Source organism: Oncorhynchus keta, chromosome 12, assembly GCF_023373465.1.
Source record: "Oncorhynchus keta strain PuntledgeMale-10-30-2019 chromosome 12, Oket_V2, whole genome shotgun sequence".
NCBI lineage: Eukaryota > Metazoa > Chordata > Actinopteri > Salmoniformes > Salmonidae > Oncorhynchus > Oncorhynchus keta.
In genome coordinates, this window is record NC_068432.1 from 2938804 (window position 1) to 2955466 (window position 16663).

The following is a 16663-nucleotide window of genomic DNA, read 5'->3' on the forward strand; positions in this document are numbered from 1 at the left end:
CGAGGCAATCATTTGAGAAACCAAGGCAGGAAACCAACGTGACCAAAGAAGTGCCTGAAATAGGAACCAACTTTGACGCAGTTCTACAATGGATATGTACAAGGTAATGTGATATGAGTCTCTCTCTCACCAATTGATTGTACAATATTGTACATATTTCAGTGTGTGTGATATGGGGGTTGGAGACATACTTATTTCTACATAATAAATACCAAATGTATAAACAATGGCAACACAGCTATTTTCCAATGAGCCTTGCTGTTGGAAAACCCCATCAGTGTCTGGCTGTCACAGAAGCACCCCCCATTTCACTCCTCGCCTTTTGTCTTGTCTGTTGTTTTCGCCTTACCACGCATACGAGCCCAATGCCATACCAATCAGGTGGTTGTTCGATGAAACGAATCGTCGGACATCATTGATCACGTGCTTCTGATAAAGCGATAAATGTATCTGCACACTGCTTTGAAGTAAACGGTTGAGCGATTTCGACGAATGCATCGGAGGTCCGGTATCAAACGTAACGTCACTAGAAAATAGGTGTGGTAGGAGCCATTGACGTCACCAGACCGTGGCTTTCGTGAATGATTTAGTCTCTCAGCCACGAATGATTTTGTCTCTCAGCCCCGAGTATTTTGCCCTGCTGAGATGATGAAAAACAAACTATGCTAAATAAACTGCATTACACTGACTACTCCAATCATGAGCCCTGTTCCTCCTGGCCTTTTTAGTGCTGCATAAACCCAGCATTTATGTGCACAGTGGCACTTTAGGAGACGGAGTCAAAGTGGTTTTCCAAAGGCATTTTTGATTCGTCCAAAATAAATTATATTTCGGCGCACACTGGCGACTATTCAATCTCTGAGGGAGAGAGCGCTTTGCCGTTTGATGAGTTCATGTTGTTTCATGTTAATATTACTCAGAGACAATATATGAAGGTTTGCAAAGCAATTCCACTTCCTTTACTTGGACGTATTAAGAACACTGTGTTATATTATGAGGTTATTCCCTCTTTTCCAAATTAATGACTTGAATCTTGAATAACAAATTCAACGATAAGTGGATACGATTGGTGAATATAATTCAATATATTGCTATGGAAGTGACCAACCCATGCTATGGTCAAACATGACTGACTATCATTTACCTTAATTGTCCAGTTATACCTAAAGTTAAAGAAACACATTTTAAAATATTTTATTCCATCTACCCTGTTAATGATTTATTGCACAAAAGATTCACTTTTGACAAAATACCTTGTGTTTTTTGTTCCTATGATTCAGAATCTATAGAGCATATGTTTTTAATGCTGCCATTCTAGTAAACTATGGATTGAAATTCATGGATGGTTGTGTATAAAATCTCCAGAATTACCTATGTTTACCTCTGATGATGTTAAATGGCATTATGCTTATCGTTGTAATTCCAATCCTAACTATTGTATTAACATTATTCTCTTGGCCAGATATTATATTAACAATGTAAATGGGGTGGGAAAAAAATCTTCTGTTTTTCATTTTTTTCTTCATTTAACTGTTACAATTTTATAAATCCCTCAAACGTGTGAAACTTAAATGGCCAGATTCGAGTAACTTACATTTCAACATGTTGACTCAAGAACTGCACTGACAGAACGCTAAACTAACTAACGTTACCCAGTTTAGCTAGGAGTGCTGTTAACATTAGCTACCTAGTACATATTATGAGCAGGGTTTTGACAATCATTTATAAGCTATCTAGAAACTGAACTATGTTCTCCACCCACAAGTATCACTAACTTGGACGTCACCGTCCAAATATGTTAGAGTAAGTTAATCGATTTTTTGTGTGTGTGTGTTTACAATACAATTATTTAGCATCTAGCTACATATATGGGTTGGCTGACAACATCACAGAAATTATGTGCGCGCTTCCATGGGGCGGAAGTCAGCCTGTTGTGATTCTGGATTGCCGGGTTGCTAGCAAGAATGATTAACTGCCATGTGAGGAATCTTAAATGGCTCATTTCAGCATGTGTCATCGTTATTGAAACCATGTCTTGTTTTGACTGATTTCATGTCAATGTAAATATGGCTAAAATGTGCTAGCTAACCAACAACTGTAATTATGTATTTGAGACAAGTGGTCATTGTGCAAATGTATTTGTTTGCAATAAACATAGGAGATTTGTTAAGTTTGCTAAGTCAAACGACACCGCTGGTTCTGCTCACACTGCCCTACCCTGTGCTCTGACCTCTTTCTCCCCTCTCTCTCCAGATGAAATCTCGCGTCTTGTGACGGCCGGCCGCCCAACAACCTGCCCGCTTGACCCTATCCCCTCCTCTCTTCTCCAGACCATTTCCGGAGACCTTCTCCCTTACCTCACCTCGCTCATCAACTCATCCCTGACCGCTGGCTACGTCCCTTCCGTCTTCAAGAGAGCGAGAGTTGCACCCCTTCTGAAAAAACCTACACTCGATCCCTCCGATGTCATCAATTACAGACCAGTATCCCTTCTTTCTTTTCTCTCCAAAACTCTTGAACGTGCCGTCCTTGGCCAGCTCTCCCGCTATCTCTCTCAGAATGACCTTCTTGATCCAAATCAGTCAGGTTTCAAGACTAGTCATTCAACTGAGACTGCTCTTCTCTGTATCACGGAGGCGCTCCGCACTGCTAAAGCTAACTCTCTCTCCTCTGCTCTCATCCTTCTAGACCTATCGGCTGCCTTCGATACTGTGAACCATCAGATCCTCCTCTCCACCCTCTCCGAGTTGGGCATCTCCGGCGCGGCCCACGCTTGGATTGCGTCCTACCTGACAGGTCGCTCCTACCAGGTGGCGTGGCGAGAATCTGTCTCCTCACCACGCGCTCTCACCACTGGTGTCCCCCAGGGCTCGGTTCTAGGCCCTCTCCTATTCTCGCTATACACCAAGTCACTTGGCTCTGTCATAACCTCACATGGTCTCTCCTATCATTGCTATGCAGACGACACACAATTAATCTTCTCCTTTCCCCCTTCTGATGACCAGGTGGCGAATCACATCTCTGCATGTCTGGCAGACATATCAGTGTGGATGACGGATCACCACCTCAAGCTGAACCTCGGCAAGACGGAGCTGCTCTTCCTCCCGGGGAAGGACTGCCCGTTCCATGATCTCGCCATCACGGTTGACAACTCCATTGTGTCCTCCTCCCAGAGCGCTAAGAACCTTGGCGTGATCCTGGACAACACCCTGTCGTTCTCAACTAACATCAAGGCGGTGGCCCGTTCCTGTAGGTTCATGCTCTACAACATCCGCAGAGTACGACCCTGCCTCACACAGGAAGCGGCGCAGGTCCTAATCCAGGCACTTGTCATCTCCCGTCTGGATTACTGCAACTCGCTGTTGGCTGGGCTCCCTGCCTGTGCCATTAAAACCCTACAACTCATCCAGAACGCTGCAGCCTGTCTGGTGTTCAACCTTCCCAAGTTCTCTCACGTCACCCTGCTCCTCCGCTCTCCCCACTGGCTTCCAGTTGAAGCTCGCATCCGCTACAAGACCATGGTGCTTGCCTACGGAGCTGTGAGGGGAACGGCACCTCAGTACCTCCAGGCTCTGATCAGGCCCTACACCCAAACAAGGGCACTGCGTTCATCCACCTCTGGCCTGCTCGCCTCCCTACCACTGAGGAAGTACAGTTCCCGCTCAGCCCAGTCAAAACTGTTCGCTGCTCTGGCCCCCAATGGTGGAACAAACTCCCCCACGACGCCAGGACAGCGGAGTCAATCACCACCTTCCGGAGACACCTGAAACCCCACCTCTTTAAGGAATACCTAGGATAGGATAAAGTAATCCTTCTCACCCCCCCCCCCCTTAAAAGATTTAGATACACTATTGTAAAGTGGCTGTTCCACTGGATGTCATAAGGTGAATGCACCAATTTGTAAGTCGCTCTGGATAAGAGCGTCTGCTAAATGACTTAAATGTAAATGTAAATGTGAGATGAAATGTAGTTACATGTTGTCAACTATCTAAACCAACCTCATTTGTTTTGCCCCATGGTTGAACACATGTTGATTTAGTTGCTAAAGCAACAGAGAGAACATGGGTATTGTTGTTAGTGAAGGGTAAGACAGTTTAGTGTTAGTCAGGCTTAATACTGAGTGAACTGCTAATATCATTAAGGACAGGGCCTGTTTGGGGGTATCGTCGGACGGGGCCAGTGTCTCCCGACCCCTCCTGTCTCAGCCTCCAGTATTTATGCTGCAGTAGTTTATGTGTCGGGGGGGCTAGGGTCAGTCTTATGTCTGGAGTATTTCTCCTGTCTTATCCAATGATCTGTGTGAATTTAAGTATACTCTCTCTAATTTTCTTTCTTTCTCTTGGAGGACCTGAGCCCTAGGATCATGCCTCAGGACTTCCTGGCCTGATGACTCCTTGCTGTCCCCAGTTCACCTGGCTGTGCTGCTGCTCCAGTTTCAACTGTTCTGCCTGCAGCTATGGAACCCTGACCTATTCACTGGAAGTGCTACCTGTCCCAGACCTGCTGTTTTCAACTCTCTAGAGACAGCAGAAGCGGGACAGATACTCTGAATGATCGGCTATGAAAAGCCAACTGACATTGACTCCTGTTGTGCTGACCTGTTGCACCCTCGACAACCACTGTGATTATTATTATTTGACCCTGCTATGAACATTTGAACATCTTGGCCATGTTCTGCTATAATCTCCACCCGGCACAGCAGGACTGGCCACCCCTCATAGCCTGGTTCCTGTCTAGGTTTCTTCCTAGGTTCTGGCCTTTCTAGGGAGTTTTTCCTAGCCATCATGCTTCTACACCTGCATTGCTTGCTGTTTGGGGTTTTAGGCAGGGTTTCTGTACAGCACTTTGTGACATCAGCTGATGTAAGAAGGTCTTAATAAATACATTTGATTTGATTAAGGAACAGAAATTTCCCAGATAGGACCTTTAGCTCAATTCAGGTAAACATTATTTGCCTGTTGCTCAAATCAAATGTTATTAGTCACATGTGCCGAATACAGTGAATGCAGTTAAAAAAAATACAGATAAGAATAAGAAATAAAAGTAACAAGTAATTAAACAGAAGCAGGAAAATAACAATAGCGAGACTATATACAGGGGGGTACCGGTACAGAGTTAATGTGCGGGGGCACCGGTTAGTTGAGGTAATATGGACATGTTGCGTGTGTGTGTACGCGCATATTGCTTCTGTGTGTTTTTGTCTGTTCAGAATACTCCATATTGCTACGGCACTGATACTATGCCATCTCTGTAATGATATAGGAGATTCAGGAAAGCAGAACTTCAAACAGCAAGGAAGAAAGAGAAGCAGACAGGACAGAGAGAACTCAGGCGAGGGGAGGCCCACACAAGACAAACATGTCATATTCCTCTCCAGCCAGAAGAAGTAGTTCTTGCTAAACATTACCTCTCAAAAAAAAGAAAGATGCCACTTCTGACATGTGTGTATAAACTGTTAGACCCTGATATGTTTCTGTCACTGTCACTGTCCCTCCCCTAACCCGAACGACGCTGGCCCAATTGTGCGCCACCTAATGGGACCCAATCACAGCCGGTTGTGATACAGCCCGTGATTGAACCAGGGTCTGTAGTGATGCCTCTAGCACTGCGATGCAGTGCCTTAGACTGCTGCACCACTCAGTAGCCTAAAATCCTAGTACTGTGTAATATAACTCGTAAACATTGTTACTATTTAGTTGGAAGTGTTGTTACTACAGGGGGGTTGGAGGAGGTGTTTTTGTGTAATTAAATAGGTAGAATTATTGTCCTGTAGCGAATTGACCTTGGAATCTGTAATTTATTACCACAAATATAATAAAATAATTATGTCCAAGTGCGTTTGGTGCCTGCGTTTGTACATATCTGCAAAAATTATCTGCCCCCCTCCACCTACAGTAAAAATACAAGCCTACTGTTAATGTGAGATCACGCAGTTCCAACATAATCCAAAAAATGGCAACCTAAAATCCCAATCCTGCGCTATTGCAGGTAACTAGAACATTATTTCATGCGAAACATTAATTTGTGGTCTAAACTGCCACCCTTTGGATTGTTTTGGAACTGCACAGGGCTCGCAGCATGACCAGCTCACATTAATTAGCAATAATGTGACCAACATCAACATGAGGCTTTTCTTTATTGTCAATCAAATATTGAACATGGTTTATGATCACATTGCAATAAAATAATGATGCAAATTGTTTTTCCAACAAGGTTTCTTAATGATAGAGTTATGCACTTGTAATTTGTACTTCATAATATATTTTGTATTAATATTATTAATATATATATATATATATATATATATTAATATATTCAACTAGCTAAAATATTTTTTAAATTAATATTTATTTATTAATCTTAGTTTTTATTATTTTTATTATTTTTTTAGCCCTTTTTCTCCCCAATTTCGTAGTATCCAATTGGTAGTTACAGTCTTCCGTTTGTACCACCACACTATACAGCAACGCATACATTGAAAATATTGAGCGAATGCGGTAGGGTAGGTACACAGAACGCACCGCAGCCTTTCAAAAAACAAAATGTTAAATTGATAGACACGTTCATAGGGTTAGGATCCCCACAGGGCATATTTCCTGTACAGGTCTTGTTTTCCTTTGGACTCCTTGTGCTAATTAGCTATCTATGTCTCCAAACACCTGTGTGGCAATGGAAGATAGACGCCACAAACGTGTTGTCACTGAAAAATACTGTGGCTGCAACTGTTAAAACACCGTACAGTAAGTGTGAATTTTGCATTTGTGAAGTTATTTTGGTGTTTCAAAAAAATTATATATTTGATATTTATTTAACTAGGCAAGTCCGTTAAGAAAACATTATTATTTTCAATGACGACCTAGGAACAGTGGGTTAACTGCCTTGTGATATGAAAGTAGAGGAATATGATGCTTTTTTATGTGATATGAAAGTTGAGGGATTTTAGAACCGTAATTGAGAATAAATTCACGTTTAGATGTATTATTTGGCTGTTTTTGCTTCCTGAGCCAATTCACCCTTTGAACAGAACATTTAAGGTCCTTGTACTAATGAGTAAGGTTAGGCTTCTTTAGTCCAATATTGGGCTACATCCTCCCAGATTAGATGGGGTCAAATAGTATAATGGGGTGGTGGGTTTGTGATGGCAGTAGGATTAGATGAAAAGGTATATTTTTGTTTTGCTTTTCCTCTTTTTGCATCACAAAGTATAATGATTTATACTCCAGTCCTGTTGGTGGCGGTAATGCAACGTTAATATTGGATGCCAACCACTGTTAAACCCCACTGAAGAAAATGAAGTAGCTCAACCGCTGATATAACAATGAGCCAGATTTTTGCCGGATGTATAAATCTGAAGCATCCGGTTGGCGTTTCCACTCCCCGACAAATATGGTGATAAAAGGAAGCCCAATGGGAGAAGGAGGAGCGAGATGGATTTTGGTCGACATTCTTCTCAGTCTTCTCATTTTCTCATTGATGAAACAATTATCTCAATACAGTGTTCTTTTCCCAAAACTATAATAGTGTTACGACCAGGGTGGACTAAGTTTTGTAGACATTACCCTTTACCAAAGTTCCGTTGTTTTGGAGCGCAAGGTCGAATTGAGTTATTGCACACGCGTACTTCACAGAATAGGCGTTCGCTACTGGAAATATGCAAATACATGCTCGAGCGCGTCAATAGGATCTCACTAGCTCGTGCTTGCCTCTGCCCTTCAAACTAGCCTGTTCTGCCCACTATGATTCATTTGTTCCCATTGGAAACGACAGGCTGTGGTCTGTCTTGGGTTAGTTATCTTTGGATAAATTGCAATATGGCGACGCCCATGCACAGAGTTATTGCTCGTCGACAAGCGTAAGTTTGGTTATTGCTAACATGCTAAGGTGTTTTGGTATACTTACTCGATTCAGAGTATTTAGAGATCGCCATGTTAAGACTGAGTTCCGAATAGCGAGCTAACAATACTGGCCTGACTTAACGCTATCTAGCTAACGTTACTTGGCTACAACATTTTTTTCATTTGTTTGAGATTATATAGGCAATAATGATGTACCAAGTTAACAAAATAGTTACACTTCATATAGTATACATTTGTCTAACAAGCATGCATTTCCTCCTGTCTGCATGTTTTATAGCCCCTACATAAGTTAGCTAGCGCTAGCTAACTTTACGTTACTACTGAAGTGCAACACTGTGTCTGGGGAACGGGCACAGTTCTTTAGCCAGCAACTACTAGTGCCACATTGGTCTCAATATTTCTTAACAGGCCGTAGACACTCAGATCCAGTCAGGGAGGTTACTCTATTCCGAAAAAGTATCATGCGCACTTACATTTACATTTTTACATTTAAGTCATTTAGCAGACTCTCTTATCCAGAGCGACTTACAAATTGGTGCATTCACCTTATGACATCAAGTGGAACAGCCACTTTACAATAGTGCATCTAAATCTTTTAGGGGGGTGAGAAGGATTACTTATCCTATCCTAGGTATTCCTTAAAGAAGCACTTAATTTGACCACGGGAACCATTTGCCCAAGAAACAGCTGGCATTATCCAGCTATTTCAGTATTGATAATTTATACTCGTGTCAATGTTCTCCCCCCCCACACACACACACACACGATTTATTTAACCAGGAAAAGCCCATTGAGACAATCTATTTTTCAAGGGAGACCTGGCCAAGAAAGTGGCAACAATCAATACATTTACAGAATTAAAACGTACAACAACATGATCCAGCCTAAAAAACATTTACACTCCGTAAGAGTCTCCCATCAATATTTTAAATTAATTCAGTGGCACGAACATTTCCTGCAATTCTATCCATTTTGCCATGGGGTTCTGTACTGTGTATTTAAATAATGTATTCTCAACATGGCTCTTTCTAACATTTCTACTACTGTACATTGCATTTTAGTTACACTGTTTATGCGCACATATTTATACACTGGATTCTTGACATAGCTCACTAATAAATCTACTGTTGGTACAGACCATTCTTAGTATATCTTGTGTAAATTCATCCGGTGTAAAACATATAGATTGAATTTAGATTACTGTTACAGTGCTATTTGTTTTTGGTTTTTAAATTTGATTCTTTCGGACATTTGTTGATTTCATATTTAAATTGTTTGATTTGTGTGTACTGTTTGACATTTTACTGCATTGTTAGGAGTGAGTAAAAAAGCAATTCGCCGCACCTGGTACAACATCTGCTAAACTGTACGAAATTTGATTTTCATACAGGGAGGCAAATAAACAACATGTTCGGTGTCAGAAATGTTTGGAGTTTGGACACTGGACATATGAGTGCATTGGTAAACGAAAATACCTTCACAGGCCATCAAGGACAACAGAAATGAAAAAGAAACTGAAAGAAAATGAAAATAAACAGGTCAATACCACAGGGTAGGTCAACCATGAAGTATTTGATTTGTTTTGGATGAGCGCTGTACAGCAAAGTCAGCTTGACAGTGGGTAACTTTTTGTTGTTGTTCTGAAGATGTTTTAAACACCGGAGACCAATAGAGGGAGGTGCGGAGGAGGAGGAGGATGATGATGATGTTGCTAGGGGGGGGGGGGGTACCATGTACTGCAATAGCCTCGTGAGCCGCCCTGTTCTCAGAAGCATACAGGAATGGTTCGCTGCATGGATGCAGTGGTAATCGGTTTGGAATTTGAGGCTAGCACTGTAATCCAACCTCATAATTGTCTAGCACTGCCATCAAGAGGTGTTACAGTAGAACTTGTCAATGGGAGGCCATATCCACTGTAAAGTTCCTTTTCACTTTTAATTTCCCCTGGTTGGTTTTGAATAATCTTTGGAATTTTCTCAGCCATGACATGTTACTATTTTCATCTGTATTCAGACCAGGAAAGGAGGACTCCAGTGAGAAAAAAATTAAGAAGAAAAGGTAACTGTCACAGGTTACTTTTCAGCTCTCACCCCATAAAATGGTTCTAACATTGATGATTGCAGATATAACTTAAATGGGTAGAGCAAAGTAATTTTTATTATTATATGCAATAGAGATTTTGGCTGTGCCTGACATTGCCTGCACTATGCCTTCTGCAATGTACTCACTATTCTGCTTATGCAATGGTTTTGTATGTTGTGTTACTTGCTTTCAGGTCAAAGGATTCAAGTGGTAGTAGCAGCAGTGATTCTGACAGCTCTTCCAGTGACTCATCGTCTGACAGTAGTGACTCCTCAAGCTCTTCGTCGGACGACAGTGATGACAGTTCTAGCTCCTCTTCCTCTAGCAGCTCAAGCAGCTCGGGTTCCGATTCATCTAAAGGTAGCGACTCGGATCAAGGTCCTCCCAAGAAGAAAAAGAAGAAGAAATGAAGGCTGAGCTGTATTGTATTCCACCATGGCATTAACCTGAGCTAAACTCGGACCCTTTAGCTGTTAAGGAGCTGTCTTAAAAATGATATGGTGTAAATTGTAATCAACAAGCAGTGAGGTATTAGCATTTGTCAGAATGTGTTCTCTCCCCTGCATTAACCCCCCTGTAATGTCAGTGGAAAGGTGTGGTCATATCTCAACTTGGTCTCATAGCAAGTTAGGAAATTTGTCTAGATTAAAATTGAGAAATGTATTTGCTTCTTAGATGTTGTAGTTCCTTACTTTCTAATGTTTTTGAGTGACTCCATACATGTACAGCTATGTATCTACTGTTATGACTTTTGCTACTGAAAGATATGTAACAAATACTTTTTTTGGGAGGGGGGCTGCTGCAGCAGCAGCTATAGACACATTTACCCATTCATTTTCCTTTTAATATTCTTTCTAGTACGATTCCAGAAACATTACCAGCCCAGTAAAGCTTGGCTTTGGTTGTTTTGTGAAGTGTGTTATTGATTTTGGCATTCTTTTGATATGTTGTTGTTGACTTTATCAACTGCCATTTTAAGGACATTTGTATGGTCTCCTTTGTTAGGCACAGCCCGATTGTGATCATGCCAATGTATGCCTGCCACCCGTAAGTTGGTCATGCTTTAAACTTTTTTTTTTACCTAGTGTCACAGCATTGAATAATTAAAATAAAAAGCCAGTTGCAAGTGTATTTACCTGTTGGTGTTTTTTTGTATTTTCTTTCTGTCCAGATGGAACAAAGTCAACCATTATAGCACTTGAGTACCTTGAAAGTGTAGCAAATTGTATGCGTTGGTGTCAAGTGGGGTGGAACTACTGTGAGGCCATCGAAGGTGTGCCTGGGCGTTGTACTTGAGAGAGAAGTGTTTTAGGGGTGTGCTTCCCGATGGAAGGGCCAGGGAGGGTAGAGAATGGATCTCTTGGCGTAACTGCTAAGGTGTTGGGTCTAGTCGATGGGCCTGAGTTCAAGTCCCAGTTGAAGCCATATTCGCTACAATACAGCGCATTCGGAAAGTATTTGAACCCTTTTACTTTCTCCACATTTTGTTACGTTTCTGCCTTATTCTAAAATTAATGAAATCATTGTTTTTCCTCAATCTACACACAATAACCCATAATTACAAAATTGAGCTCAGGTGCATCCTGTTTCCATTGATCATCCTTGAGCTGTTTCACAACTTAATTGGACTCCACCTGTGGTAAACTCAATTGATTGGACATGATTTGGAAAGGCACACACCTGTCTATATAAGTTCCCACAGTTGACAGTGCATGTCAGAGCAAAAACCAAGTCATGAGGTTGAAGCAAGTAAAATCAAACTTTATTTGGCACATGCGCCGAATACAACAAGTGTAGACATTACCGTGAAATGCTTACTTACAAGCCCTTAACCAACAGTGCAGTTCAAGAAGAGTTAAGGAAATATTTACCAAATAAACTAAAAGCTGTTATGGAGCTTTTCGGTCCTAGACTTGTCCGTAGAGCTCAGAGACAGGATTGCATCGAGGCACAGATCTGGGGAAGTGTGCCAAAGCAATTCTGCAGAATGATGGTCCCAAAGAACATTACCTCCCTTATTCTTAAATGGAAGAATTTTGGAACCACCAAGACTTCCTAGAGCTGGCCGCCTGGCCAAACTGAGCAATTGGGGGAGAAAGGCCTTGGTCAGGGAGGTGACCAAGAACCCGACGGTCTCTGACAGAGATCCGGTGTGGCGATGGGAGAAACTTCCAGAAGGACAACCATCTCTGCAACACTCCACCAATCAGGCCTTTTTGGTAGAATGGCCAGACGGAAGGCACTCAACAGTAAAAAGCACATGACTGCTCGCTTGGAGTTTTCTAAGGCACCTAAAGGAAACAAGATTGAACTCTTTGGCCTGAATGCCAAGCATCACGTCTGGAGGAAACCTGGCACAATCCTTACGGTGAAGCACGGTGGTGGCAGCATGCTGTGGGGAAATTTTTCAGCAGCAGGGACTGAGCGACTAGTCCGGCTCGAGTGAAAGATGAACAGAGCAAAGTACAGAGAGATCCTTGATGAAAACCTGCTCAGGACCTCAGACTGGGGTGACGGTTCACCTCCCAACAGGACAACGACCATAAGCACACAGCCAAGACAATTTAGGAGTGGCTTTGGGGAAAGTCTCAATGTCCTTGAGTGGCCCAGCCAGAGCCTGGACTTGAACCATATAGAACATCTCTGGAGAGATGCTCCCCAACCAACCTGAGAGAGATTGAGAGGATCTGTAGAGAACAGGGAGAAACTCCTCAAATACAGGTGTGCCAAGCTTGTAGCGTCATACCCAAGAAGACTCGAGGCTGTAATCTCTGTCAAAGGGAATTCAACAAAGTACTGAGTAAAGGGTCTGAATACTTAGGTAAATGTTTTGTTCTTTAAAAAATATATATAATTCTAAAACCCTGTTTTTATTTATTTTATAAATGTATTTGTGATTATGGGGTATTGTGTATAGATTGATGAGGGGGAGAACTAATATAACAATGTGGAAAAGTCAATGGGTCTGAATACTTCCCGACTGTACTGTATATTGCAGCCTTAGCACAATAACTTGCAACCTTTTTCAAGGGGGTCGGACCTCAATAAAATGGCTACAGTGCTATAAGGTGTCGGTTGCAGGGACCTGGGCAAAGCTACTTAATCTGTGTCCTGTGTTTGAGTCCTGATCATGCCATCCCGGGCCCAGTTTTCCAAAGGTTTTCTATCTTGATTTTGCCTATTGGAGAGGATTAAATTAATAGGAATAGAACCCTGAGTCCCCATTCAAGTCAATTTATCAGCAGTGGGGGGCAAAAGGTCAGGAAAAACAGGCTTCAACATAATGAAGTTTATGACCTGGGTCAAATTATGAAATTCCTTGAATGCATTCAGAATAAGTTCACTTTAACAACTATTGCAAAATGTCTCATTTCTGTATTTAAATACACAACAAAATATTACTTTCCAAGATACTGTAGGATTCATGATCGGAACCTTACGAATACGCCGTGGTCACGTGATCAAGTTTAGGGAACCGAAGTCATCACAGCTGCTTTCTTGCATGCATCCACTCATCTCTGCCGAGCTAGCCTTGTTGTAAAAATGGATAGAGAAAATAATGACGAATAGTTTTCTGCTGTCACAGCTATACTTGATAGAGAGGATGTAGTCTTTTCATGTTTGAAGTATTTTAACTATTATTGTAACATTTTTGTCGGGTCCATTTTTTTAAAACTGGAAAGTGGAAAAGACAAAGAGAAAGGGCTTTCCAATAGCTAGAATGGTTTGGGCCTAAAAAGAAGAGAAGAGGTAAGTGGCTTAAACAAAATGTTAACTAAAATCTTTATTGTTATGTAGCTACCAGTTAGCGGTTATGGTAACAATTCCTGTGCATTGTAATTTAGCTATTTATCGCGTGTATATTAAAGATAGATGGCCAGTAATATCGAGCAAGTGGTAGACTAGTTGGCAACGGAATAACTAGTTAACATTGTACGTTAGCTAGCATTGCTTAACTAGCTAGCTATCCACGGTGACACCCCATTGAAAGTTTCCGTACCGTCGACAATGTGCTATTAAATTAACGTTAGTTGACAGAATTAAGTCGTTTGCCGACCTTGGCTTAGTGGAAAAGTTAGCTGATAGGTCAGTTAGCATGGAAGCTTGGGTGGCTAACTAGCTGGCTACCTGTATCATGAGTAGTCTCAGACATCTGCCAAAATCTCTAGTCATACTGAACACAATCACAGGTGCTTATTTGGAAGTCTTAGAACATGTTAAAATATATATAAAAAAAAACAAGATTGACAGTAATGTATCCGAAATACATGGGTCCTGTAGCAAGCTTGCTAGCGTCTTAAAAAATTGGGGGACTGTTTACTACAGGGGTTTTCAAACTGGGGTCCCCGGAGGTACTAAAGTGGGTCCCTGAATATATATATATATTTTTTTTTTTTTTGGGGGGGTGAAATGTATTTTAATAATTATTGAAGGAAGTTGTTGGTAGTTTCACGAGCGAATGCTAACTAGCGTTAGCGCAATGACTGGAAGTCTTCGGGAACAGTGTGCATACTTTCTGTTCCTGTTCATTCGACTGGGGAATTAGATAAAGGGTTTCATTGTCACTCTAACTATCCCTTTTAATATGGAGGAAATTAGCCATTGGAGATTAAAACAAAAAAAAAACATCTGTATTCTTAGGCGGGACATCTGTCTTGTTTTATTTTAATGAACACTTATTTGACTAGGCAAGTCAGTAAAGAACAAATTCTTATTTACAATGACGGCCTACCAAAAGGCCTTCTGCGGGGCTGGGATTAAAAATATAGGACAAAACACGCATCACAACGAGAGACCTAAAACAACATAGCATGGCAGCAACACATGATAACACAGCATGGAAGAACAATTTGTCAACTTAAACGACCAAAACCAGATGAAAAGCAAACAGAAAGATATTGATATATATATATATTTTAATAATCCCATTTTTGAGAACTAACAATCAAATAAAAGCTAGACAGTCCGGGAGAATAGAACATTTCGAAAACCGGGCGTTCAGATGCCATTTTTATGTTTGAGCAGAGAAATACAGTACTAGTCATGGAAAGGTACATAGAATTGCAGGATATTTTGAAACCCTCAAATCTCTCAGCTCCATGCTAAACTGTGAAATTTCTGGAAATTAGCTTAAATTATACCACCAAGATGCCTTTCTAGCTGCTAGACTTAGAATTTACACTTCCTCTTCATTGAACTGTGGGGTGGTCAAACTAATGAAACTGTCTACCAAATCTATTTATTTTAAAATGTTGATTACTTATTTGCCTTTACCATTCACCTTTGAACAAAAATATTACCTCCACAATTTCAGATTTGACTGAGTTACATTTCATAGAAGGAAATCAGTTAATTTGAAATAAATGAGGCCCTAATCTATGGATATCACATCACCAGCAGGGGCCCACCCACTTGGGAGCCAGGCCCAGCCAATCAGAATGAGGTTTTTACCCACAAAAGGTCTTTATTACAGAATAATACAAAAAAACTAATCAGAACATTAAATTCTCTGGCATCAGCTCTGTTGGACAGTCCTGCAGTCAGCATGCCAATTGCATGCTGTCAACTTGAGACATCTATGGCATTGTGTTGAGTGACACAACTGCACATTTTAGAGTGATATTTTATTGTCCCCAGCACAAGGTGCACCTGTGTTATGACCATTCTGTTTATTCAGCTTCTTGATATAACACACCTGTCAGTTGGGTAGATTATCTTGTCAAAGAAGAAATGCTCTCTAACAGGGATGTAAACACATTTCTGAGAGAAATAATATTTTTGTGCATATGGAAAAATTCTGGCTTTTATTTCAGTTCATGAAACATGTTGTTTTTATTTTTGTTCAGTATAGGTAGCCCTCGTAATATTTTTTTTTGATAGTGTTAAGTTGGTGCCCTTTACATGAGCACTACTGTAACAATAAGCATGTTATAAATTCCCGTAATTCCCTTATGTCCCATTTAAAAAATAAATAAAATAAAATAAAAAATACTAAACAGAGCTAAATAGCTGTGTTTTTCTCCATCCACAGTTGACTTGCTTGGTCTAGGACTCCATTTTAGGTGTTACAGTGAGGAAAGGGCAGCTCAAGTCTAGATAGTTGCTACATCATTACCAATTTCTCTGAGGCATGGCCTCTGTTGGCAAGCATAATAAGTGCTACAGTATAGACATGCTTCTGTGTGAAGTCTTCCCAACTTCCTGTTTAGGTTGCTCTATGGCTTCAGCTAGCCGAACTGTTTCCTCCAAGGCCAACTGCTCAAGGTTCAACTGCTCAAGAATGTGGTTTTACAGCCGAGTTATGACAGAAATATTTAGGCTATTGTTTCAGCTGGTGGTGATGCAAGGATTATGCAATCTTGGTACAGTTTTTGTTTTTACAAATGTACAAGCAATGAATGTAGCCTAAATGTGTTTATTTGCATCTTGCAAGACAATGCGGTGGACAATTTATTCATCCTAGATGGCAAAAACTAGTCTACCATAAATGTAGCGTTTTTCAAATGTATTTTTAACAATGCTGTAAATGGTGGGTTTCAGGTTGGAAATAATCTATTGCAAACAAGGATTGATGAAACCCCCGTCTCTAAAGCAGTCCAACTAGACTAGTAGTTAAACACTTGTTTTTGAATACTAGTTGTTCCTGCCAAAACCAGCACCTGGAAGCACTGCTGTGTACACGGTTTATTTTTAGTCAGACTAGATCTCTGTAAGTGTTTGTATTT

General features: G+C 41.0%; 2 protein-coding genes across 4 annotated transcripts in view; both read left to right on the forward strand.

The window, feature by feature from the left end:
- The first annotated feature begins 6515 nt into the window (after positions 1-6515).
- LOC118391750 (zinc finger CCHC domain-containing protein 10-like) lies at positions 6516-11069 on the forward strand. 2 transcript variants are annotated; one of them, XM_052457610.1, is made up of 4 exons: positions 6516-6740; positions 9247-9408; positions 9870-9914; positions 10132-11069. In XM_052457610.1, exons 2-4 carry the CDS (start codon positions 9359-9361, stop codon positions 10346-10348), a joined length of 312 nt encoding a protein of 103 aa, XP_052313570.1. In that variant the 5' UTR covers positions 6516-6740; positions 9247-9358; the 3' UTR covers positions 10349-11069. The 2 variants fall into 2 exon arrangements, with proteins under 2 accessions (XP_052313570.1, XP_052313569.1); XM_052457609.1 differs by lacking the exon at positions 6516-6740 and adding an exon at positions 7487-7852.
- A 2350-nt stretch (positions 11070-13419) lies between these two features.
- Positions 13420-16663, forward strand: part of LOC118390872 (AF4/FMR2 family member 4-like) — a 38090-nt gene continuing 34846 nt past the window's right edge. The window contains exon 1 of one of the 2 annotated variants that reach the window (XM_052457611.1): positions 13420-13688. The gene's annotated coding sequence lies outside the window, so the exon portion shown is untranslated. The remainder of the gene's footprint in view (positions 13689-16663) is intronic. The other variant, XM_035781581.2, reaches the window with a different exon arrangement.

Excerpts from the sequence above, each read along its gene's own strand:
- LOC118391750 (XM_052457609.1), top strand. The coding sequence starts at position 7,737 with ATGATTCATTTGTTCCCATTGGAAACGACAGGCTGTGGTCTGTCTTGG. Across the intron at positions 7,853-9,246 it reads GTTATTGCTCGTCGACAAGC|GGAGGCAAATAAACAACATG; the intron begins GTAAGTTTGGTT and ends ATTTTCATACAG. Across the intron at positions 9,915-10,131 it reads AAAAAAATTAAGAAGAAAAG|GTCAAAGGATTCAAGTGGTA; the intron begins GTAACTGTCACA and ends ACTTGCTTTCAG.